The following is a 25,896-nucleotide window of genomic DNA, read 5'->3' as shown; positions in this document are numbered from 1 at the left end:
ATACTGCTGATAAGAAAAGGTATTTGGCAGTTTATATTTAGTAAAATAATTGCATTTCCATGTTCTGTGTATTGTGGGAAAACAGAGTGAATGCAGGGTCATGGGTTTAGTAAATTAAAATAAAGGTGAAGCGCTAATTGCAAATGGAAACGAAACCAAATGAGGATGCTTAGTGTTTGAACATTAACACCACCATATAAATAAACATTATAGGTGTGAAACATCAGATATAAAGTGCAAAAAATATCCACACATACAAAAAAAAATTGAAAATCCACTCTAAAGGAATTGAAAAAACAGTACAGTAAAAAACTGACGAGAAGTTTTGATGAATAAATATATATATAAATCTTGCTAAACTAGAATTCAATTTCCAAACAAATGTATAGTGCATGAAAAGTGATACAGGAAGCCACCAACGATAATACTGAGGCTTACCGGAATGCGTGCGTTTCATCTGCAAAAATATCATCTGGGGTGATCTTTGCAGATGAAACGCGTCGGATCAAGCCTACTGTCCCCATTGTGTTACCATTTTTGGATTTTCAATCGCTTGTTGTGCTACTTAAATGTGAGTGTAACTATTCATTTTTATAATAAAATTTCCTGTTAAGTGGAGTCACGCTATGAGTTTTTTATTCCTTTTGCCCATTTATGTGTGAATCCATACCACGGTTTATACCTCTGGAGCCTTTATCCTTTTGACCTGGATCCCCTGGAGGAGAGTGTGTTTACAACATATTTCTGTGTTCCAATGTACATACTTGCTGATGTCTTCCAATCATTGGTGTACAATCACCGCAAAATCTGAATGACTCATGGGGCATATGCCTCATTGAGTCCACATATTCCGGTAAGCCTCAGTATTATCGGTGGTGGCTTCCTGTATCACTTTTCATGCACTATAAATGTTTGTTTGGAAATGGAATTCTAGTTCAGCAAGATTTATATATATTTATTCATCTATCAACACTTCTCGTCACAGATTGGACTTTTTAGTTTTTTACTGTACTGTTTTTAATTCCTTTAGAGTGGATTTTTAATTTTTTCTTTTTATATATGTGTGGATATTTTTTGCACTTTATATTTGATGTTTCACCTATAATGTTTTATTATATGGTGTTAATGTTTAAACACTAAGCATCCGCATTTGGTTTCCTTTCCATTTGCAATTAGCGCTGCACCATTATTTTAATCTACATTATTTGCAATTGTCACTTGCGGTGCTGTCAGCTACTTTGACAGCGCGGTATTCACCACACTTCTTCATGGGCCTAATTAGTAGCACTTTAAATACAGAGTTAGAATGTATATAAATATTTAAGTCTGTCCATTGTGGTGCACTACATTGTGTAGGTGTATTGGGGTTTTATGCAAAAGAAATGGTACCACAACGCATCACACTGTGCTGCATCATTTCCTGAGTGTTGAAGTAACTTGGGTTAGGTAGTGTGAAGGGGCCCTAATGTCCACCCATCCTTATGATGCATACTGCTTGGTAACTTGGGCCACATTGGATTCCCCATGTATCTCCACGTACTAGCCAAATCTAGATATATGCATGGTTTCTGACAGCCAATAAAACAGATTTATATTCCCACCTTATTTCATGTTGGATTTCCTTCTCATATTTTTTTTCTTTTTGTTTTCTGCAGCAACAGAAGATCAAAATGCCCAGAATAATCAGGAAGAGTAATGTCCCAATAATGGCTCCAGCAATAATCCCAGCTGTGTTTGTAGCTAAACAAGAAAAACAAGTCAAACATACAGACAATTGTTATTCTATATCAGCATTATTCATTATATTATTACAGTAAAAAATGATTATGAAAAATTTCCTACCAAGGTTAAGGGAAAAAAAATAAGCTTTTGTCTTACCTGTAAAATCCATTTCTTGGCGTACCTGTGATATAGAATGTACTCCAAATAAAAAAAATGAAAAAAATTTTACAGTGCCTTGCAAATCTATTCTCTCCCCTTGGTGTAGTTCCTGCTTTTTTGTATTACAATATGGAATTAAATCGCATTTTGGGGGCTTTGCACCATGTGATGTACATCACATGCTTACAGCTTTGAAGTTCTTTGAAGTTCAAAAAATTCTTTGAGCATTTCACCTCTGCTAAAGAAAAAAAACCCAACAAATAAGATGTCAAACAAATCTGCTTCAAAATCCCAAGCCGTACACTCCACAGAGCAGGGCTTTATGGAACAGCAGCCAGGAAAAAAAAAAAAAAAGAAAAAGAAGAAGAGTCTGAGCATAGAAATGAAGAGTCTGGAGTGCTTCCTGTGGAAGGAAGTCCTTGGACTGTATCCAGGACTAGGCCCAGATACTGCAACCAATGAGAGGCTTCTAGTGCCAATTTTCTGGTAATTTAGGATCCACCCAGATAAGACATACATCTAGGTACCCCACAATGGCGATGCCCTGAGAGTAAAGCACAGAAAGAACAGGGTTAGCTCCTTAATGACAACCCAAGGAGCAGTGGACAAGTCAAAGGGAAGGGCCACAGATTGGTAATGTCATGTGTTCACATTAAATCCCAGGTAGTGTAGATCCACTAGGAAGATGGGGATGTGGAAGTAAACATCCCTGATGTCCAGAGAGGTTGGAAAAATACCTGGGTGAACTAAAGTAATGACTGACTGGCAGATTCCATACAGAATTTTCAACCTCCCCAAAAAAAAAAAAATCTAGAGACTTTTGGATTCAGTATGGCGAAGATGCCGCCAATCGCTTTGGGAATGGTGAAATTGAGGTTAGAATAAAGTCTGAAACCCCCTCTCCCCCCAGCACTATGGCCATGACACCTTGGAAGTGTAGCTGCTCCACAACAGCATGGGTGTCTGCCAATGATTGAAATGACGTGGGGTGGAAGCAGGGACCGAAATTCTGGTTTGCTGTCCCCTAGAAAAAAATATTCAGGACTAGATAACCAAAAGATGTTCCCCCACTTAAACATGTAGGGGGGAGTTCCCCTCATTGTGAAGAGGGTTTTCCACCAAACTGTGGATTTCATTATACAGGGCTTATGACAAAAAACTGCTGGGACTCAGGGTGAGTGCAGTCACCGCACAAAACCGGATGTTACAGAGCATACATGAAAGGTTTTAGCAGGTCGAGGCATTTTTAGAGAGCCCAAACAGGAGACCTTTGGTAAGGTCAACGCAGGCAGCTCTAAATCAAGGCACATGTGCACTGCATCAATAAGAATATGGTGTCCCATAGCTTTGGAATAGGTCAGCATTCTGACCCACCTCATGTGCTGAATCCTCAGACCCCGATAAACCACCATCCTCATTTTCCACATCTGAATGGGAAAAATAGGCTGCTGTTAGAGAAAGATCAGAGACTCTTGAAAAGGTAGAGGGAGACCACAGCCTCTACTGGCTGAATAATCTAACTGGGCCAAGAGATGACCATAAATGCTGTCATGCCAGTAGAAAATTCTTCTCTCAACAAACTGGAGGAATAGGCTACCCCGGAAAGGGTTAAGGAGGTCTGGACTAACATGCTCTCTGCCTGGTTATTCAATTGTGAGTTGACAGGACCCCCAGGGCCACACCCTTTGTACCCATGATCTGCCATGGCACAGGTATGAAAGCACTCGCCTGGGGTATTCATAATGCATTGCAGGGTCAGAAGGGTCAACAACACCTGTGACCCTCACTGAAGACAGCAGGGAGCCCGAAAGACATTTCACATGGTATCGTTGCTGCGGGTACTGGAGAACACAGGAGAGGCCTAGCCGAGCCCATGCGCATGTCCCAAAATGGCACTCTTGTGCAGCGAGTCTGAACTAGAAGGCAGTAGTGCAGGCTCAGTGGAATGCCCAGGCTGAGGCCCAAAAAAAAATTACGCCAAGTTTAAACAGCAAGCGATCCTCTCTCGACACTTGTCTGTACAAGAAAATGTTGCATCAGGCACTCCACTGACAAACCCCGAGGGAACCGGAGCAGCAGCAGGCAGTCCTTACTACAGCTATCTTCAATGCTGCAAATCCCAACAGGCAGAGGTCTAAAAAAAAGCCCTATGCAGCAATTTTTGTCCATTTGGCAAAATAACCCCCCTAAGGGATCTTCGAGGACTGGGTTCTACCAGATATGTGGACCTATGCCCTGGACCTGTAGAGTACTGCATGATTAACTAAATACATTGCGCCACATGTCTAGGTGAGTGCCAAATGCAGAATCCAGCACCCAGGGGCCAAATTACATTCTGGCCCCATACCATCTTCCCAGCTGGGGGCCTTTACGGTCCTTTGGGGAAAAAGGCAAGAAGCAACAGATCTGGAAACTGCACACAGGCGTCCAAGGGGCTCTACAGCAAATGAAGAAAAAAAAAAAAAAACTCTTAAGGAAAATTGAAAAAGATTTTGTTCCTCTCAGAGCAAAAAAAAAAAAAACAAGCACGTTGGGAGTGAGAAGGGTTATAATGGGCTGTCCTTACAGCTTTGCTTGCCAGTGACCAATTCACCTGAAGGTAGCAGTATAACCCATTGGTTCCAGAATACTTAATTCCATGTCTTGTAACGATCAACGATCAATAATAGTACATTAACGTTATCTGTCTAGTTAACCAGTGTGTGTCCTTTAGTCCAAAATAAATAGATACAGTTGTTGGTAGTGGATGGGAGCTTTCATACTGATAGTGAATGGTGGGGTATTTTCATGATGGAGAAACCTACTGCCAGAGAAAGCCATTATGTCCTCTGAGAGGAACCAAAGTCAGCGTTTCCCGCCTCTCTGGTTGGTGCTAGGCTCCAATATTAACTGCAGCCCTCAAAATTTCCACTCACCCTTTCCATATGGCGAGTGGAAATTAGTTGAGGGAAAGTGTGGAGCAGGAGCAGACTGGGCTGAGTTTCCTGGCTGATCGCTTCAGCTAAAAGTGGTGCAGCCTTTTTTACAGGGCATCTGCCAGAAGCGATCAGCCAGGAAAAGCTGTCAGGAGAGGCGGCCGGATTCCCTGCTGTGACACAGCTTGTATATGAAACGCCACCCGCTGTTAAAGTACTGCCTCCTAGACAGTCTCCTATGATAGACAGCACACTGGTCCAATGCCGGTCCAAGAGGCAGGACTTTGTTTGACAGTGGCCAGCATTTCATATACAAGCTGTGTCACAGCAGGAGATACCTGATCTGTGTGATCCGAATGGCAATCCTCCCAATTCCTCCTGGCTGCACCGATGAGGCAGCACTAATAGGGTTGCACTGATCGCCACTGATGGGGCTGTACTAATATGCTTTATGTTGATATTGTTAAAGTTGTTGTTAATATTTACTTTTGAAACAGTTTCATGACAGTTTACGAGAGTTTGATTAAGGGCAGGTCTGGGTAGGGGTTGGGTGGGGAAACTGGTGGCAAGTAACTCTTAAGGCCTGGCTAGTAGCTCAGGACTTAAAATTTTGAGCCCTGTTAACTGTATAGTTTGACTGCCATCATCACTATCACTGCTTACATTAATGAAAACCTTTAACTTGTTGAACTATGATTCACCAGTTTGATACATGTTATGAAATAAGCCAGTACACCTTTCTGTGCCAAAATAAATCCTTACAAGCTACTTCTTATCATAGGAGCTGCTGGCCTGAATCAGCATGACGACTGAGAAAGGTCCATTTTAGGACATTTCTTTTCAGTGCAGCAAATTAAGTGATGTCAGGCAGGGGAAGGACACAACAGTTGGGGCAAATGATTACATTTCCTAGTCAGTGGAAAGCCTAAGACATAACCAGTTCAGGTTGCTCCCATTGATGCCCACAGAGGAGGAAAAGGTTTACTCAAAAACATTAAATCTTGATCTGTTAATATGACATCTGCAGCCAAAACTTCTATTTTTCTTTTTTTCACACACTTTTATATAACATGGGGAGAATAGAACCTCCATGACTGATTAGATGTTCTCTCCCCTTCCTGGCACTGTTACAGAATTGAGAGGAAATCTCGATCAGGGAAGCAGGCAACAGGGGGAGGTTCTGGACTTCACTCCCTCTACTAAAAAAGATCCCTTCCAAAGTCTACTTTAAAAAGTTTGGTTGCAAATGAAAAGTAGATTTGGAGAAAAACACCATAAAAAAACCCTGTACTTTGTAAAGTTGTAAAGGCAAAAGGCTTTTTATCTTAATGCATTCTATGCATTAAGATAAAAAGCCTTCTGTGTGTAGCAGGCCCCACAGCACCCCCTAATACTTACCCGAGCCCCATCTCTGTCCAGCGATGTCCACGAGTCCCTCGGCCGTCCAGGACTCTCCCCAGATTGGCTAAGAGACAGCAGCGGCGCCATTGGCTCCCGTGGCTGTCAAAGTCAGTTGAGCCAATCAGGGGAGAGAGGGGGCAGGGCCGAACAGCAGATCCGTGTCTGAATGGACACACGGAGCTGCAGCTCGGCTGCCCCCATAGCAAGCTCCTTGCTGTGGGGGCATTCGACAGGAGGGAGGGGCCAGGAGCAGCAAAGCGGGACCAAGAAGAGGAGGATCCAGGCTGCCCTGTGCAAAACAACTGCAACAGGGCAGGTAAGTATAACATGTTTTTTTTTTTAAATCACAAACACGAGACTTTACAATCACTTGAAGATCTAGTAATGAGAATGAAATCACTCAGGCCATAATGGTCTCATTTGCTTCTGTACTCCCTCAAAATTTGGCACGTGAAGAGTGTACAGCGTGGTCAGATAACCTGCTATTGGAAGTTTGTGGCAGCTGACCAGGTGCTCAGGAGTTCCAACCTGTGCATAGGTCCTGGCAGCCCCAGATGAAGAGCTAACTGTGGTCAAATCGTTTTGGATCTATGATGACAGAACACATGGGACAACCCTGAAAAGGCTGAGAACTACTTTATTGGTTGCATTGTAGCATATTATCCAGTTACCGGAAAGACAACATATAGTGTATGCTATAAAAAAACACCACCCAATGGAATACTTACGGGGAACAACATTTAGGATGAGCAAGCACTCATCGGTACCAACTCTGTTGCGGGATGTGCATCTGTATGTTCCACTAAACGCCTGAGAAGCATTTTTTATGCTGAGAACAGCTCCTGATGCATCTAAGCAAAACATAGATGAACAGAGTTAGCAACATAGAAGGCTTAAAATACTGGTTATAAAATAGAGTCTAATTTATCAAAATGTCCAAATCAAGAGCCATCAGTATTTCCACAAAGCAGACAGACTCTTTCCTAAACCTGTCACAAGTCTGCCTATTTAAGTGAGGGAATGGCAAAATACTCAAGCACAGGTTATATAGTAATATTAGTATGTCAAGGCATTTCCGAGATACAAATTTTTCTCTAAAAATTAAACATAAAATGCATCCAGGAAAGTAAAAAAGTCCTCCCTTGCAGTGGGGCTGCCCCTGCACTGCAAGTATTAAATGCTCATTTAGGTCTAGGTGATTGGAAAAAGCTATTACACTTACCCGATCCTTGGTTCCTGCAGGCTCCTTCCACATGGCTAGACCAATCCCCACAGCCTCTATCCTATGTTCTGGCAGTCACAGGTTCTCCAACATTATTAAATCAAAACTATACCCACCTCAGCTCCAGCGATGCAGAATACCGGAGCTCCCCCCACCAGCTGCTCACATCTTTGGGCGACCAGCTTCCGGGTCTTAATCTCTGGCCAGGCAGGGGTGATGTCAACCTGATGGGCAGTCAGCTCCCGCATAGCAGAGTTTTTAGAGTGAGCTGTGCATGCACAGCTTATATTACAGGGGTGGACAGGCAGGTAAGTAACTTTAGAATAGGATGACAGCGGCACTCAACTGAGTGCAGTATGTTAGAACAGGTACATAATAGATTTGTTTAGGTTAAAATTTCAACTCACAGAGTAAGGGATTAAAAGCAGGCTAGTCACAATAGTGGCCTCGCCATGTAGTCCTGATCCAGGACGAGGTCGTTAGGTGTGCGTTCGGAGCATGCGTGTTCCTTCAGTCTGTGATAGCACCATGACAGAATAGGGCGGTATTTATAGTGGTGACATTCGGGGGGGAGGAACTACATATCCCAGTGCCCCGTGCGAGGTGCTGCAGTGAGATAATTACATTTAGTGCAGTGGAGGGGCACTGGGGGATATGTAACATGCAGAGATACTCAGAACAAAATAATGATACAAATAGGGATAAAAGATATTAAAAAAAAAAAATTGTAAAAAGGATTATGGAATAGTGGGAAAAAGAGGTTTAGTATAAGGGGAAATGGAACTACTGGAGTAGTGAATATGAGGCTAGCCCTCTATTGGTGGATCTCGGTAATGTATAATCCAGTAAGGGATGAATATAGCACTAATAGATTAATGTAAAACAAATTCAGTGGATGATCATAAGGGTCCCATTGAGAATTGAAGAATTGTATGTAAGAAATTTCCAGGTGCAAACATAGGTACATATATGCATGTATACATATAAACACATACACACACCAGCAGGTGGAGAGATCAATATCAAGTTCAGGTAAACAGTGAATAGAAGTCATGTATATATAGATGTACAAAAACCTCATGTAGATGACTTATGAATTAGTGAGGTACCTAAGGATATATAGGTTTGAAGTAGTGTGAATATCTGGAAAGATAGTTATTGAGGTTATATAGGCATGAAGATCGCCACTGGATAGGCCAATGGATAAGACTCTAGACATCACGCAGAGGGATGGATTATAAGACAGAGTGGACCTCCAAATTCTCATTAAGGCCTCCTGGCGCCATACTTCCCAGGGTGCATATTCAAAAAGTTTCCCTGGCGCAAAGGTGCCAGAACGTTCTGATTTCAGGAGGCTTTTGGAAATGGTCTCTAGGACCCAAACTCGAAGGCCTGTGGATTGTTGAGGGTGAAATTCTAGTAAGTGTCTGACAACACTGAGTTTGTTGGTGCCCTCTTCTACTGACTGACTGTGTTCCCCAAACCTCTGACAGTTCTAATAGTTCTGCCTACATATAGTAGGTTACAGGGGCAGGATAGACAGTAGATGGTGAATTCGGTGGAGAAATTATAGAATTCATCAAAAGCGTAGGTACCCTTGGTGGTAAATACTTTCTGATCGTGCTTGACATGTTTGTAGGTTAAAGTTAAATATGCGGCACTGATGCATGTCGATGGACATGAAAGTAAGGGTAGGTCGTGTACGTAGTTTTGAATTTTTAGGTTAGTTTGGAGCAATTTTACTCTTAATGTTGCGGGTTCATCTATAGGAGATCTTTGGCTTGTCTGTAAAGGATGATTGTAAATAAGGATCTTTGTGGAGAATGCTCCAATGTAACGTGTTCCATATAGAGTGTGGTATTGTGTTGTAAACCTGTGCGGCTGAGGTGTGGCCTCGGTTCTGGCAGTGGAATTTGAATAGTGTCTATTGAAGTACAGATTGAAGGCTTCCTCTACCAGCTCGGGGGGATTGCCCAAGGTGGATTTGGTGTAGTTCATGGCATATATTGTTGTTTCTGTGTGACAGAGCTCAAGATTCAGAAAGTCCAACCTGTCTGGATCACAGACATGAGTGAAAGAGGCCAGGCTGGTTAGAGTTACAGTATGAGACACAGGATTCCACAAGCGATCTTGATCCATTTCAAATGATGACTAAGTCATTGATGTATCGCCCGTAATAGAAAATATTGTTGGCATAGGGGTTGTCCTTCCAGAGTGGTGTACCAAAAGGCCCATGGCCAGGTTAGCATAGCTGGGGGCAAAATTTGCCCCCATAGCCATGCCCTGGGTCTGTATATAGAACTTGCTATCAAACTGGAAATAATTATAGGTGAGGCAAAAGAGGGTAACATTTCTGATAAATAGGGCTTGTTTGGTGTTAATGAGGGGGTCTTGGTAGAGAAAATGCTCCACTGCTCGGAGTCCGACTTCATGGGGAATAGAGGTATACAGAGACACCACATCGAGAGAAACCCACAGGTAGGTACTCTCCCAGGGGTGAATCTTCAGGGAATCTAGAAGATGGATGCGGTCTTGGATATATGCTGGTAGTTGTTGGGCCAAGGGCTGTACTGTAGTTGTGCCTTAGTAAAAAGGAGGCTTCAGTTTTCATAATGATGCCTTCAGGTTGTGCTCTTTTGACTAGTTGTTGAGTTTCAAACAAAGCGAGAGAGTGGAGCCTGTGGGAATAGTGTGAATAATCTATATGCTTCCCTGAGGTAGTCCGTTCTATCCTGCAGGAGAATACCTCCTCCCTTGTCTGCTGATTTGATATTTATATCAGTGGATAGTTGTTGGAGTGCTTGTTTCTCTGGGTTGGTAAGATTGGAGCAGAAGCCATGGTCAGGTCCCGAGGATTTACACATATGTTGCAGGTCAGAAAGCACCACTTGGTAAAAGCTCTGTATGTATGGACCCTTGACGTGGGTAGGGTTGAAGATGGATTTTAGACAGAGGGTTGAATGGAAGGTGAAATAACTGGGAGTTGGGTAAGAAATAATCTATTTTCGCATCCTTGTTCGTTGGGATCTGTATATAAAAGTCTTCAAGATGAGCCAAAACCTCAGCATCAAGGGTTTCAGTTTCCAGAGGATGATCTGCATTGGTGTCATTGGGGGTCTGTGTGGCAAGGCTTTCCTTGGGGGCCTGTATATGATGATACTGCTTAACTGTTAGGTTACCGATAAATTTGTGGAGGTCAACAAATGGTGTGAAAGGATTGGGACGGGCCGTAGGGGCAAAGTTGAGTCGTTTGCTGAGTAGGGCAGCTTCCTCCGTGGACAGTATGTGTGAAGATAGCTTGAAGATTTTTTTTAGAGTCTGCAGAGTTTGTCCCCTAACCCCCCCCCCCCCCCCCCCCCCCCGCTTCTGCCTCACCTCTTAGTTTTCGTTTTTGGACAGGTAGAGGGGTCAGCACTAAAAAAAGAAGATGGATCCGTGAATGGGGTGGGGGGCAATTGATGTGGGCAAGTAAATTTAATGCAGAAGAGACAAAGGATGTTTCTTCTGCATTAAAATTTCTGCCTGTTAGACCACTTATTGTTAGCATTAAGTCCCACTTTAAGAGAATAGTATGGCCAAAGCTCTTTCAGTCATACTTCTCATCTGGGTCACAGGAGTGCACTTTCTTGTGCTATCCAGGGAATCAAAATCAGGCAACAGTAAGCCAAAGCCTGCTGTCGGCTGATGTCACAGAGCTGCCCAAATGCCTTACAAGCAGCTGCCTCAGCCTCTTAACATGCTGCTAAAAGCCTGAGACAGCCGCTCCTACCTCTTCTCCTGCCCCAGGCTTCAGAAGGGGCAAAGCCAGCGGGGGACAGCTTGCAGCTTTGGACCGATGCTGCAGCTGGTAGGCAACTATGTATATTTTGTTATATTCCCACACTAGAGCCGAAGCCCTGCACTGGACTCCTGGGCAAAAAAAAAGGCTTAAATGAGCATTCGCCGTACAGGATGCTTCCTGCTATCTTTTATATTAATGGATGGCATACACTTCGGGTGAGGTTTCTTCTAAGTTTTCTGTGTCTTCTTTTGTTTTAAGTCTAGTAATAAGTTTGGTATTACGCTAATTGTGCAGACAGTTCATTCTGACACAACGTATAATTTTGCACATGGTACCTTTCCTAGGTTATGTCTATGATAACTTTATGCTTTATATTCTCAGAGAAGTACTTTTCTTTATTTGATTGTGCATAAAATGAAATGAGGTACAATAAAATACTTATTTTTTTTTTTAAATCAGAAAAGAGCATTTGCCTTTGCTTGCAGTTTGGGGGCACTCACTGCAAGGGAAAATTTTTACTTTCCGGAGAGATAGGCTTTAACCAACAAGCACTCTTACCTCCCTAGCTGCTTGTACTGAAGTTATTCAGTTTCAAAGATCACAAAAAAGACCCTGAATTTGGGTTGTCAGTCAGTTTCTAACAGCTTATAAGCACCTGCTGTATGTGTACATTATAGAGCTGGCAGGATGCTGAAATCTTCTCTCATAGGAAAAGCTGATATTTCGGTGCCTCTGTTGTGAAATTTGAAAATTAAATTTCTGCAAAATGCCAATAGCTACAAAAGGTGAACAGAAGCTTGTTTTAAAGTGATGTTACAACTTGCATACAGAACACATAAAATTCTTTGTAATAAAACAATATTTGCAGTGCCCATTAAACTTAAATCCTATGTGACATAAAATCATAAGTGACAAAACCATAGATAATGACTCCAATGACAAAATTATCTCAGCAAAGTAAAACACAACAATTATGTAGGTGCTCGTCAAGTTCATAAATAAAATTGTGAACAGAAAGTCTATAAAATTATATTGTGATCCTAAAGTCCATAAATCAATCTGTGCAAGTGCAAAATTATTCCTAAATTATATCTTACACCATCAAAGATGATCGCCACCAAATCTTCAATGTAGGACCATACAATTGGTCACTCACTAGAAACTCGAGATGAAAAAAGCATATAGCATGTTACACCGATTACGCAAAGCAGCTCTCCCCTCTTCAGACAGAATGCTGCAGGTGATAGCTTGGAAGTCTATAGTCATACTCTAGAAAATTTGGTGGCGATCATCTTTAGTGGCATAAGATCTAATTTAGGAAGAATTTTTGCACTTGCACAGAGCGGTTTATGGACTTCACAATATAATTTTATAGTCTATTAACAATAATGTTATTTATTTCCTTGTTATGCAATTAATGAGCACCTGCACGACTGTTGTCCGTTTTGCTTTGCCAAGACAATTTGATCATTGAAGTCATTATCTATGGTTTTGTAACTTATGATTTTATGGCACACATGATTTAGGTTCATTGATGGGCATCGCAAATATTCTCTTGTTTATCAATAGATTTTTGCTTGGTCTGCCTACTCACCATTCGACTTCAAACTTTGGATTGATTGTTGTTTAATAATTGTTTATTAAGGAATTTTTACAAAAGAAAAATAAAACAAATAGCATACTATAAACAATCTTATGAGCGAAATACAAAAGGTGCATTGTGCACCTAATCTCAACATAACGCAACATTTAAATAAATGCCACTGTAAGTGCATAAAAGGATGAATGGACAAATAAAGCCATAAACTAAACAGAGGCTTATAACTTATGTGAACATAATAGACAATCAAGAAATAAGATTGCAACTAGAGTAAGTAATTGAAAAAAGAAAAAACTGAAAGAAAGGTAGATAGAAGGAAAAAGTGAGGGAAAAGAGAAGATATGGAGGTAAGAATGGAAGAGAGGTTAAAGAGTGGGATCGGGGGGGGGGGGGGGTTGGCATGCGTGTCGTCATACTTTAGTGTAACATTACCAATAAGTATGAAAGTATGTGGAGGTAGGATAAACCACAGTCAGAAGAGGCGAAATCTCTGAAATTAAGTCATAAGGGTCCTATACAATGGTTAAAAAGGTAAGCTCATACGGGTTGTGTTGTGATTTCCTTATAGTGGGATGAGGATGTGAACTTTATCCAGGGTGCCCAAGTTAAAGTGTGTCTCTGGGAAGTACCTCTAATGCTGTGAGTTATGTCCTCCAAATGATGAACCTCTGAGATCTTATGTAACCAATTTTTTACAGACGGGATTGTGGGTTGACCCCACAGGATAGGGATTAGGGCCTTGGCAGTATTCAGTAAATGAGGAAGGAGTGAACGTTTATAGGTACCAATTGTTTCTTTAGTAGCATGAAAGAGGATGGTCCAAGGATCAAGAGGGAGATTGATGTCTGTAATCTGTAATATAAGATTAAGAACATTGGTCCAGAAGGGCCGAATGATTGGGCAGTGACACAAAATATGAGCATGTGTGGCTTTGTTCCCGCATCTCCTCCAGCACAATGGGGAGCCGTCTGGGAACATTTGGTGCATTTTAACTGGGGTATAGTACCACCTGGAAAGTAGTTTGTAGTTGACTTCTGCCATTTTTGAAGCGAGTGAGGAGACATGAGCGAGTTGCAAGACTTTATCTTTCAGAGTGTCTGTGAGGGGAGAATCTAAATCTAATTCCCATTTAGCCAGGAAGTGTGGGTAAGTAGGATTAGAAAGATCAGTAAGAGCTTTGTAAAATAATGAGATACCATGCAGAGGGGGGTCTTTTGGGTGGAGTATTTCTTCTATGCTATTTAGATCCTGTAAGCCTCGTAATGGGTGGGGAAAGGATCGTATAAAGCATTGCAATTGATGATATCTCCACTTATCCATAAATGTGATAGGTTTAGAGCAGAGGATCCCCGGAAGAGGTTTAATTACATTGGCATTTAAGACGTGATGCAACAGAAGAGGTTCTCCTGGAGACCAGGATTTAAATGCTGGGTCCAATAGACCTGGTAAGAAATAGTGGTGGTTAAGAAGAGGCATCAGAGGAGAGTCATAGTTCCAGGAAAATTTCCTGTGTATGGCATCCCAGATATCCAATGTGGACATGGTGAGTGCTGAAACAGTGTGGGTAATATTCCTAAAAGCTCGGGGTAACCAGGGGGCAACAGAAAGATCTACACCACTCAGAGAGTAGTTGTACCCATAGTTTTGAATTAACAGAGTATTTCCAGTCTGCCAATCTAGACAGTATGACAGCATGGTAATAAGACTTAAAGTTTGGGAGTGCCAGACCCCCAGAGCACTTGGAGCGAAAAAGAACGTCTCTGGATATTCTGGGGCAGCTGTTCTTCCACACAAAGCGGGAGATCATCACTTGCAGAATAGTGAAGAACCCTACAGGTACACCCAGTGGGATCATCTGAAAAATAAATAATATGCGAGGGAGAATGTTCATTTTGATGTTTATTTTCCCCAACCATGAGTGTGATAGATTAGCCCATTTTCTTAGGTCCTCTCTGATGTTATTTAACAGCGGGATGTAATTCTACTTAAAAAGGGAGTTCAGTTTAGGTGTGAGGTATATACCCAAGTATTTCATGTGAGTTTGTTCCCATCTGAATGGAAAAAAGGGTTTCAAAGAGGCCGCTTCTGACCTGGGGAGGTTAATGTTTAAAATTTCAGATTTGGAAAGGTTTATTTTAAAGTTTGATATTGTTTGAAAGGTAGAGAATTGTTGACATTAAGTTAGGTAGAGAGATACGTGGTTGTTGGATAAAGAAGAGTATGTCGTCGGCATATTTGTGAGTTCTGGCACCTACTTGGATGCCTCGTATATTGATATTACGTCTAATTGTGGCTAGGAAGGGCTCTAAAGTGATAGCAAAGAGGAGGGGGGGGAAGAGAGGGCATCCCTGCCTAGTGCCATTATGCAAGGTGAAGGGATCACTTAACGAGCCATTTATGCGAATTTGCGCAGAGGGGGCAGAATAAAGTGAAGAGATGCAGTGAAACATCTTTGGGCCCAATCCAAAGTGACATAAGGTCATCTTAAGATAGTCCCAGTCCACCCTATCGAATGCTTTTTCAGCATCAGTAGAAAGAAGCAAGGTGGGCTGGGCACATCTTTGAACAAACTGGATTAGGGAAATAGTCCGTAAGGAGTTATCTTTAGCCTCTCTATGTGGTATGAAACCTGTTTGATCTGCCGAGATCCAATTGGGCAGTAGAGGGAGTATGCGGTTGGCCATCACCTTGGCAAATAGTTTAATGTCAGTATTTATTAAAGAAATTGGCCTATAACTGCTGCAAAGAGTGGGGTCTTTACCGGGTTTAGGTATAACAGTAATATGTGCTGAAAGGGATTCTGGGCATAAACCTGAAGATTGGGAAATTGAGTTAGCGTAAGCCGTGAGGCGAGGAAGTAAGATGTCTTGGAATGTTTTGTAATAAAGAATAGTGAACCCGTCAGGGTCGGGAGCTTTACCTGAAGGGGAGGATTTTAAAGCGGTCTGGAATTCTTCAACTGAAAAATCTGCTTCCATCTCCCTAAGGGCTGACCTAGACAGTTTAGGGAGGTTTGCCGCCCTCAAATAGGAGAGCATGCGAGAGCGCCTCACTGATGGGGAAAAAGGAGATAAACCATTTGTAACATTATATAAATCTGTATAGAATTCCCTAAAGGCTTTGGCAATATGTGGAGTTGCATGAACAAGCTCCCCTGTTGGAAGTTTAATTTTAGGAATAAATGACTTAGTTTGTGTAGCCTTAAGGGATCTAGCAAGTAATTTGCTTGGTTTATTGCCCCATTCATAGAATTTCTGTGATATGCGATGAAGTTTCTTTTTAGTGTCTAAGTCTAGAAGGCTTTTCAGTTCTTCACGTTTAAGCGTGAGGGCTTTGAGATGAGCGATGTGGAGTGAACGTTTATGTTTATCAAGGTCAGTTATTTGTTGCAGTACCTGTGCAATTTGATGACCATGCTCCCTTTTTTTCCTTGCACCGAGTTCAATGAATCGTCCTCGTATAGTGGCCTTATGAGCTTCCCATACAATAGATGGGGACGTTACAGAGGGTAAGTTCTCTTTAAAGTAATGCGTCAAGTGAGGGGCCAACATGGAGACTTCAGTTTGATTAGAGAGAAGGGAATCATTAAGTTTCCAGTTATTGGTGCTACGGGTTAAGGTGAACATGGTCATGCGCATTGTCACAGGTGCATGGTCAGATAAAGTTGCGGTTCCTATATGTGTAGATTTGAGGAGAGGGAGATGGAAGTGGTCCAGAAATATATTATCTATTCTAGAGTAAGACTGGTGTGTCGCAGAGAAGTGTGAGTAGTCTTTGTCCTTAGGGTGGAGCAGGCGCCAGACATCTATTAATTGATGATCTATAAGTCTTTTTTTAACAAAAGCTAATCGTTTAAACGATATGTTTGATCGGCCCCGGGACGTATCCATTGTAGGGTCGAGGGGCATGTTTATGTCACCAGCAAGGACAATAATACCTTTGGCAAATTGTGATAGTTTAGTGAGGATTTGTGAGAAAAAGGTTGGTTGATTCTGATTCAGACAGTATATATTTGCAAACGTGCATTGGGTGTTGCCTATAAAGCCCTTAAGGAAAACAAAACGACCAAAGTCATCTGCTAGCATATCTGTTAGGTGAAAAGATATCCCACTACTGAAACCAATGGCAACACCCTTAGCCTTGTTGTTGTCAGAGAGGCTGTAATACCACTGCGGAAAGTAGGGTGATGTCAATCTGACCGGTGTAGCGTGGGTTAAATGCGTTTCCTGAAGGAAGGCAACAGAGCAAGCAGTATGCTTTAGCTCACGTATTACTTGGTGTCGAGCTCCAGCAAAGAAAAAAAAAAAAATTGAACATGAGAGATATAACAAAACAAAACAGGAAAAGGGAAGGTTATGAAAACCAAAGCAATATTAATTACAACATCAAGGTAAACCTAACGAACCCTGCAATAAAGAATGCAATTGAACCTTTCAGATCCAGAAAAACTGAATTTAAACAATGGGATACCCAAAAGAAAAAAAAAAAAAAAAAAAATGAATGTCAGGTCTACTTCCTCTAAGCCAATGAGGCTGAAAATAGAGTTCAAAGAGTCTGACCCAAGCATAATGAAAATTGAAATTTTGGGTATCCGTAAACACTTGGAAACAAGTTGGAAAACCCCATCTGCAAGTAATCCCGTCTGTGCGCAGATGTTCAAGGAGCGGTTTTAGGGCTCTGCGACGATCCAGAGCTTCCTTGGACAGATCAGGGAGTATATTAAGGACTGCTCCGTCAAAGTTAATGTTAGGAGTGTTCCGCAGTTTTGTCATGATGGCGTTTTTATCTTCGAAGTAGTGCAAACGACAAATGACATCTCTGGGTTGGTCTGAATTTGCATTACGAGGGCGCAGGGCGCGATGTACGCGATCAAATCGCAGTGGGTCAGTGACAGGATTTTCCAGGATTGTATTGAGAATTCCTCGGATCGATGGCTCTAGGTCATGCGAACTGGGTAACAGTCTCCTGTAATTCTTTTATGGCTGATGCTTGGGAGTCCTGACACTGTTCCGTTTCCTCTACCCTAAGCAAGAGGTGGGATATGTCAGTTCTTACAGCGGTAATTTCTTTCTTAATAGATTTCTCCAAGCTGTGAAACATACCAGCAAGTTCTTTTTTAAGACCACTCATCAACGATGTCATTTCTGAGCCAGCGGGGGATCCGGGATCCTCCATGAGGTCTGAGCAGTAAGATGAGGCAGGGGAACTTTCCCTCACTGAGGCAGCGTGGGAGGAGGGAGAGATACTCGGTCTTGAGGTTCTGGCTTGTCCACTGCGTGCGCCAGCTAAATATTGCTGGATAGAGCCAGAGGCAGTTGTATGAGATTTCAAACCCTTTCCGGATCTTTTGCCTAATGTGGAACGAGTTTTAGGTGTCTTGGCGGGCATAGCTGGAGCTGTAAAGGCCGGTGGCTGGACAGGGCCCCTCGCACTCACATTAGATTACATGCACAAAACGGTCATAATTATAGTCCCAAATATGGTATCCAGTTACCCAGGAGACTCCTGTAGGTACTGTGGGAGGTGGTAATGGGCCACTCGATGCACAAATTCTATGAGAAAGAGAGAGCCGTGCTGCCAATACAGTAAAATAAAGAGGAGTGAAGGAGGGTGTATGTGGAGTAGCAAGATGGCCGCCTACTTCCAGAACTAGGCCGGAGCCGCAGACTTTCCCACAGATGAGAGCCGGCCGGTTTAGTTCCGCACCCCTCAGGACACAGTGTTCCCTCCGTGGGCACAGACTTTGGAGCCCAGATGCTGCAAAAGGTTAGAGTCTTTGTGCGGTGCGTGGGTAAAGGGGAGAGCTGCTACTCACTGTGTCCCTGGTGCTGGAGAGGTCAGGCCGACAGGACGCAGGATGGCGTCAGGCCACGGGGGATCGAGGCAGAGGGACAGGGCTCTAAGGCAATCCACCACCTCTGTCTTCTTGTGGTCTCCTATCTGACAGCAGGCCCCAAGATGGCCACGGGCGTCCTCGGTGTGGAGCAATCCGTAGGCCCGGATCAAATTAGTCAGCCAGAACTAAGAAAGGCCCCTCCAGGAGTATAGCAGGGGGGTCCAGAAGGTAGTGTGAATGTGATTAAGGCTCACAAATGTGGAATGGGACCCGGATGGCAACGGATTTGCTGTGCCTTTGTGGAGTTTCGGGTGTACCAAGATTGCCGCGGGCTCCGGGAGTAGGCCGGAGCCAGGGACTTTCCTGAATGCGGCGGCCGCTGCGTGGGAGATCGCCGCTCCGTTCGGGCCGCCATGTAGCTGAAGGCCTCCAGAGGTTAGTCAGGGTGTGTGGAGAGTCCCCAGGCAGGTTTTCCAGGTGGATGCTGGATTTTGCGTATTGCAGGGTGAAGTTTTAAAGGAGTAATGGACGGAGCTCAGGGCACACACGTCCTACTCCATGCAACGTCAGGCCACGCCCACTTTGGATTGATTGTAAAATGCTTTAGTGTGCATCATCTGGGCACATGTTCACCAAGAACCCCCTTCCAATTTTGGTCTTCTAAACACTTGCTGACCGTTGGTGTTTGTATTGGTCCAGCAACGCACCAACACCTTTGCAGCCATTGTGCTATTTGCTGGGTGTTTGGTGTGCTCCTGTACCTTTAAGAAGGGGTGGGCTCTCCTTCAGTCCACCTGCCCTCATTTATCCATCAGAATGCATGTGCCTCCACTGTGGGGACACTCATATTTTAGTGTTAGGACCACAGATACCAGGGTGCCGTGACGAGGCTCTGTGGCTTACGCATGCATTTGCAAATGCGTGCAGACTAAACGCCTGTTTTTAACGCATACTGTTAGACAGGTTAATTTGGTTGTCTGCAAGCTGGTTGGCAAGTATGCTTGGGTTTTTTCCTGTGCATTCCCCAGGCTTTGTTGTGACCGGACCTTTTACTGACATTTGTTGCTTACAAGTTAAAAAGTTATTTTTTTTATTTCTAAATTCCAGCTCCCCTAAGTACCTATATAACATTAATGTACTTATCTAGCAAAAATAAAACCACTATCCATTTATTCTAAGCATGCTTACCTCACTGTCTTTATGGTTGTTTCAAAACAGTGCTCGATTACTTCTGCCTTACTTCCTGGACAGACTTTAGGTCATGACACAGGAAGCAGTTGACCAGGGCAGCAGACAACGGATGCCCCATACTAAGCCTATGGGTGACATCTCCCTGGCATTTGCAGCCATTGACAGCAATCTCCCCTTTACACAACAGCTGCAGCTGGAGAGATTGTGTAACCGGACCAGATTCAGAATAGATAACTATACAGATCTTTCCTTTACAGGGTTAGAAAGAATAGGCTTAGAGTAGGGGTGTGAGTGGGTTTAGTCTTAGTTAGATTTTGACTGAACTTCTACGTTAATGCGATGGAGAGAATGGAGATCTAAGAGAACCACAGGTGGTTTACATGGGCAGGCTCCACTATTAAAATTGATATTTGCAGAAGGCAATGGCTTGTTATCCTAGTTTGATTTTTCCAGCACCATGACAGGTCTGCATTAGACCCGAGATACTGGTAGGAACACACAGCCAGTGTAACGGAGGTCTCCAATGTTTCAGGGATAGCCTTCAGCATTACAAGCTTGCAGCACTGCTGACATTACAGAAGAACCAACCAAAATTATCGCACCTGATGTTGAGGGTGGAAGCTTCTCCACCCCACTGATCTTCTCCCAGGAGTATGTAACTGGAGCAGATCCTTCTTTAGCGTCACATTTAAGGGTCAAGTCACTTCCAATCTCCTGTTTTCCGTCAACGAAGCACCTGGTCTTTCCTGGCGTAACTGTATGGACAGACAATGAAATTAGGTCTTCTATACTTATAACTCAAATCCCTATATTCACCCCCTCATTTATCCACCCAAAAACAGACATTTTCTTCACACTACTGTTGCCATCCTATTAATCTCTGAAAAGACTTACTATACACAGTCAGACGCATCTTCATGTTCTGGGCGCCGGGAAGCTTCTTTACTTTGCACTGATAAGCCCCAGTGTCTGATTCCTGCAGATTAACAATCTCTATGGAGCCATCACCATTTACAGGGTCAGTAGATGAAAAGTGCACTCGATCTTTCAGTGGTCCGATGTGCTGGTACACGACACCCGTATTGTAACTAATAATCTGTTCCAAAACAGGAAGAGAAAAGATAGATAATTTACTAATCATTCACACTCCATGTGGGAAATCCAGTCAGTCATGGTACCGAGCTCATGATTTTTGATGCATAACTTTACCCATAACTTAATGAAAAATAATATTCCCTAGCAAGGAACATACATTTCACATTAATAATTATACTATCAAAATTTGTGTGGGCTATAAATAGCCTCCAGCATGGTTTGTTTCTTCTTGCTGGAGGCTGCTTTTTTCTGAAGCCTCTGAACAGCAGTAAATCTTTAGGCTGTCAGCAGATCAGCCTCTACAAATTAGGCATGGTGCCAAAAAATAGAGAGCAACTGAGCATGTGCAGAGCAGGGTGCGACAGTGTATTATTGTCATTTTTAACAGTATAGACACTTCTTTATAATGTTTTACCTGCAAAAGGGGCCAGCCTGAAGTGATCTAGCAAGACTTAATTTTCTGACTAAAGTTCCACTTTAAGTGAGTTTGCATCAGCTACGCATTACTAGAAGTGTTCTGGGCACAGGCGGGATCGGTGTGGGCGTTTCGAAGGAGCAGTGTACCCACTGGGATCAAAAGTAGCGTGTACAACACAATGTATACAAAAGGGTCTATGGCAGTGGTTGTCAAAACTTATGAGCTAAAAGCGGCTCCTGACATCACCAAAGGGTCACACATAATGGTCTATATATGGCAAGCTTGAAAGGACAGTCAAAAACCTCCAAACTAATAGTGGAAATGAGGGTCAGAGTGTGGAAATGCGACATTTTTTGGCTGGGGATATGCTGCAGAAGAAAATAAAACTGGGAACATGTTACATGAGACTAGTAGAGATCAATGATATTACCCTAATCAATGTTCCCCTTACATACTGCTGAGGTTCACACATCATACACCAAAGGGCTGCAGGTTGGGCACCAGGGGTCTATGGAGTACAGTGCACATTGTGGGGTTCACAGAGGCTCAGTGCAGCTCTGGAGTCAAACCTTTTTTTTCCCCCATTCTGAAGTGTGTAAGGAAGGGTTAAATTCCTTTTTTTTTTTTCATTTGCACCATGTGTGACCCACTGCACATACATTATGAAGCCATGAGGAAAGTCCCCTCCTAGGACAGCTGTCACTGAAACCAGTGTCCCAAATGAAAGATTTACCCTTCGTTCCTCTGACAAACCCAACATTTTGGATTTTCCTTCACTTGTTCTCACCATGTCTAAGCCCTGGTGGGTGGGGCAAAATGTGTCAGTGGAGCAGCGCTGGCTGAGGTAGTCACACACATTCACATGGATCAGGCTGGGCAGACGGCATTTCAAGCCTCTTCTATTGACACTAATATGACACTGGCACTACTCCTGAGTGCCAACAGGGAAATACATATCAATCCTGTTTGGAGCAGCACTAAAAATTCATGCAGGTCACTTGTTTCAGTGACAGTAGTCACCAGAATACATGACTCTCCCTAGTGTGGACACAAGAAGCAATAAAAACCGGACAGGGGTTCTAATCACTTACCACATCATCCAATACTACAAAAAAAAAAAAAAAAAAAAGAAGAGGTATTGGTTTTAGGACTTCAAAATTACTTTTCAACTATAAAATGTTCTGCACTAAAGGGTATCTGTAATGAGAACACAATGTAGGCTGTTATTGCCTTCTTCCATATTCCAAATATCGACCTTTAAAAGCCACGCTAATCCAAAGGCTGCAGAATGTGTGAGCAACTAAAGAGCAACTAATAATCAACAAATATACAGATCAAGAGCTCCAACTTTACAGGCTCCATGCTGATTCCAGGTCAGAGACTTCGTGTAGTGAAGTCAATGGACCCATAAAACGACCAACGTCAATTTCCAACAAGGGTCGACAATGGTAGCCAATGTGTGTACTACACTGAAACATCACCAACAATTAACCCTTTCATGACTAAGCCTATTTTTGAAATTTGGTGTTTACAAGTTAAAATCCGTATTTTTTGCTAGAAAAATACTTAGAGTTCCCAAACATTATATATATTTTTTTTAGCAGAGAATCTAGAGAATAAAATGGCGATTGTTGCAATATTTTTTTATCACACGGTATTTGTGCAGCGGCGTTTTAAGCGCAAATTTTTGGAAAAGGGACACTTTCATGAATTTTAAAAAATCCAAACAGTAAAGTTACCCCAATTTTTTTGTATAATGTGAAAGATGATGTTACGCCGAGTAAATAGATACCAAACATGTCACCCTTTATAATTGCACGCACTCGTGGAATGGCAACAAACTACGGTACCTATGAATTTCCATAGGCAACGCTTTAAATTTTTTTTTTTACGGTTACCAGGTTTGAGTTACAGAGGAGGTCTAGGGCTAGAATTATTGCTCTCGCTCTGACGATCGCGGCGATACCTCACATGTGCGATTTGAACACCGTTTACATATGCGGGCGTGACTTCCGTATGCGTTTTCTTCGCTGCGCGAGCTCGCGGGGACAGGGGCACTTTAAAAAAAAAATTTTTTTTTTTTTAATTTATTTAATTTATTTTTTTACTTTATAAATTGTGTTTAAAAAAATTTTTTTTTTTTTTACTTTTATTGCTGTCACAAGGAATGTAAACATCCCTTGTGACAGTAATAGGTGGTGACAGGTACTCTTTATGGAGGGATCGGGGGTCTAAAGACCCCCGATCCCTCCTTTGCACTTCAAAGTATTCAGATCGCCGAAAACGGCGATTCTGAATACTGTATATTTTTTTTTAAACCGGCGCCATTGGCAGCCGAGTAAACGGGAAGTGACATCATGTCACTTCCGCGTTTACAATGAGAAGGCTGGAACGAAGCCGCCCACAGCTTCGTTCCAGCCCGCCCCCAGCCGCCGAAGGCAGACGATTGGACACCGGGCCTCCCGATCGCACGGGAGGCCCGGTAAGAGCGGCGGGAGGCGTGGATGTCCCCTCCCGCTCCTCCGGAATAACAGCGGAGCGGCTTTTAGCCGCATCGGTTGTTATACTCGGGTAGCCGATCGCCCGCTGTAAACAACGGTACCGGGATGATGCCTGCAGCATCCCGGTATAACCCCGGAAAGCCGAGTACGCATATCTGCGTACGGTCGGCGGGAAGGGGTTAAAGGTAGGAAAGTAAGCCTGCCGTCCTGGAATATTTCCTAGAAAACCCGTTACCGGTAAGTGTAATTGGTAATTTTCTCCAGTCATCTTCCAGGACGCACACCTGAGACAATGAGCAAGAAGTTCAGGCCTACCTTAGGGTGGGACCACCGCCTGTAGGACCTTCCTGCCGAACGCCAAGTCCTGAGGGGACAACAGCTCCACTCTGTAATGCCTCAGGAAGGTATTTTGGCTCGTCCATGTTGCTGCCCTGCAGATCTGGTCGATCGAAGCACCTGTCCTCTCTGTCCGGGAGGTCGCCAGTGATCTAGCTCAATGAGCTTTAAGGTGAGCTGGGATAGGTCTACCTGAGTGCTCATAGGCTATCGAGATAGCTTTTTTAATCCACCTGGCTATCGACGGCTTGGAGGCCTGAAGACCCTTTCTCTGGACACAAAAACTAACCAATAGATGGTTTGATCTCCTAAAACATTTCACTCTCTCCAGATAGACCAGTAGACAACATCTGATTAATTAAATTTTTCCTCTTTATCGTTCTTGGTATTCTGACAAAATGAGGGAAGTATAATTTCCTGTGACCTGTGGAAATTCTAGGTCACTTTCGGCAAATACAAAGGATCCTGCCTGAGAATTGCCTTATCCTCTAGGAGCAACAGAAAAGGCTCTTTAATTGTCAGAGCCTGTAGGTCGCCAACCCTTCTGGCAGTCATGATCGCTAGAAGGAAGGCCATTTTAAGGGAAAGAAATTTAACTGAAACCTGAGCCAACGGCTCAAAGGGCCCTTTAGTTAGGGCATCCAATACCAGGAATAAGTCCCACGGTGGGAATCTGTTTGTTCTCACCGGAGTTACCCTCTCCCTGGCTGATTAGAATCTTTTTATGAGGGGGTTCAGGGCGAGTCCATTATCGAAGAATACAGATAAGGCTGCAACCTTAACTCTGAGGGTATTGACTGCAAGACCCTGGTCGACCCCCTCTTGGAGGAAGTCCAGGACCGTAGGGACTGTTTGGAGAGTGCCCTCACTTGTCTGAGCCCAGCGAGAGAAGACTTTCCAAACTTTTGCATAGATCGGTCTAGTGATTGATTTTCTACTTGGTAAAAGTGTATCAATCACTTTTTCTCCGAACATCCCCTACTCCTGAGGATCTCCCTCTCAAACACCAGCCTGTCAGGGAAAGGAACCCCAGGTCGGGATGTAAAACTGGTCCCTGGCTGAGGAGATTGCGTCGGGACGGGAGATGCAACGGAGGAGCGACCGACCACCTCTTCAGGGTGGGGAACCATGTCCGCTTCGGCCACCAGGGTGCAATTAGAATGAGGCACCCGTTTGACTGGGACAGTTTCTGTAACACCCGGGGAATGAGCACCAGGGGAGGGAACGCGTAGGCCAAGCCAAAATCCCAGGTCTGAGCCAAGGCATCTACCCCCTGCGAGCTCTGCTCCCTGGTGAGAGAAGAGAACTTCTGAACTTTTCTGTTCTTCCTGCAAGCAAACAAATCCATCTCTGGTTTGCCAAAGTGTTGGCTTACCAGAGAGAAAACTATGTTGTTCAGCTCCCACTCTCCCTGATGAATGGGCTGCCTGATTAGGAAGTCTGCCTGAATTTTGAGGGACCCTCTTATATGGACTGCTGATACAGAGGGGATTATCTTCTCTGCTTCCCCAGGATTTCCTGGGTCAGCCTCATTAGCTTGTGGGACCTTGTTCCTCCCTGGTGGTTTAGGTAGGACACAGTCACTGCGTTGTCCAAGAAGATCTGCACTTCCCTCCCCCAGATCTGGTCCTTGAAAAAGTCTAACGCCTTTCCAACCGCCAGGAGCTCCCGAAACTGGAGAAGGCTCTGCTTTGCTCCTGATCCCAATGCCCTTGGGTG

The 25,896-nt window shown here is 43.4% G+C and overlaps 1 protein-coding gene across 3 annotated transcripts in view; it reads right to left on the bottom strand.

Annotated features, from left to right (window-relative positions):
* The window catches only part of CXADR (CXADR cell adhesion molecule), a 125,181-nt gene that overhangs the window by 33,804 nt on the left and 65,481 nt on the right, over positions 1 to 25,896 (bottom strand). For all 3 annotated transcript variants that reach the window (XM_073617066.1, XM_073617065.1, XM_073617064.1), the window contains exons 3-6: positions 20,722 to 20,923; positions 20,430 to 20,582; positions 6,926 to 7,048; positions 1,602 to 1,740 (exon numbers count right to left, since the gene is read on the bottom strand). In XM_073617066.1, coding sequence (XP_073473167.1) covers positions 1,602 to 1,740; positions 6,926 to 7,048; positions 20,430 to 20,582; positions 20,722 to 20,923 — 617 coding nt within the window. The remainder of the gene's footprint in view (positions 1 to 1,601; positions 1,741 to 6,925; positions 7,049 to 20,429; positions 20,583 to 20,721; positions 20,924 to 25,896) is intronic.

This window comes from Aquarana catesbeiana, linkage group LG02, assembly GCF_042186555.1.
Source record: "Aquarana catesbeiana isolate 2022-GZ linkage group LG02, ASM4218655v1, whole genome shotgun sequence".
Lineage (NCBI taxonomy): Eukaryota > Metazoa > Chordata > Amphibia > Anura > Ranidae > Aquarana > Aquarana catesbeiana.
This window is presented reverse-complemented; position numbering and strand designations above follow the sequence as displayed.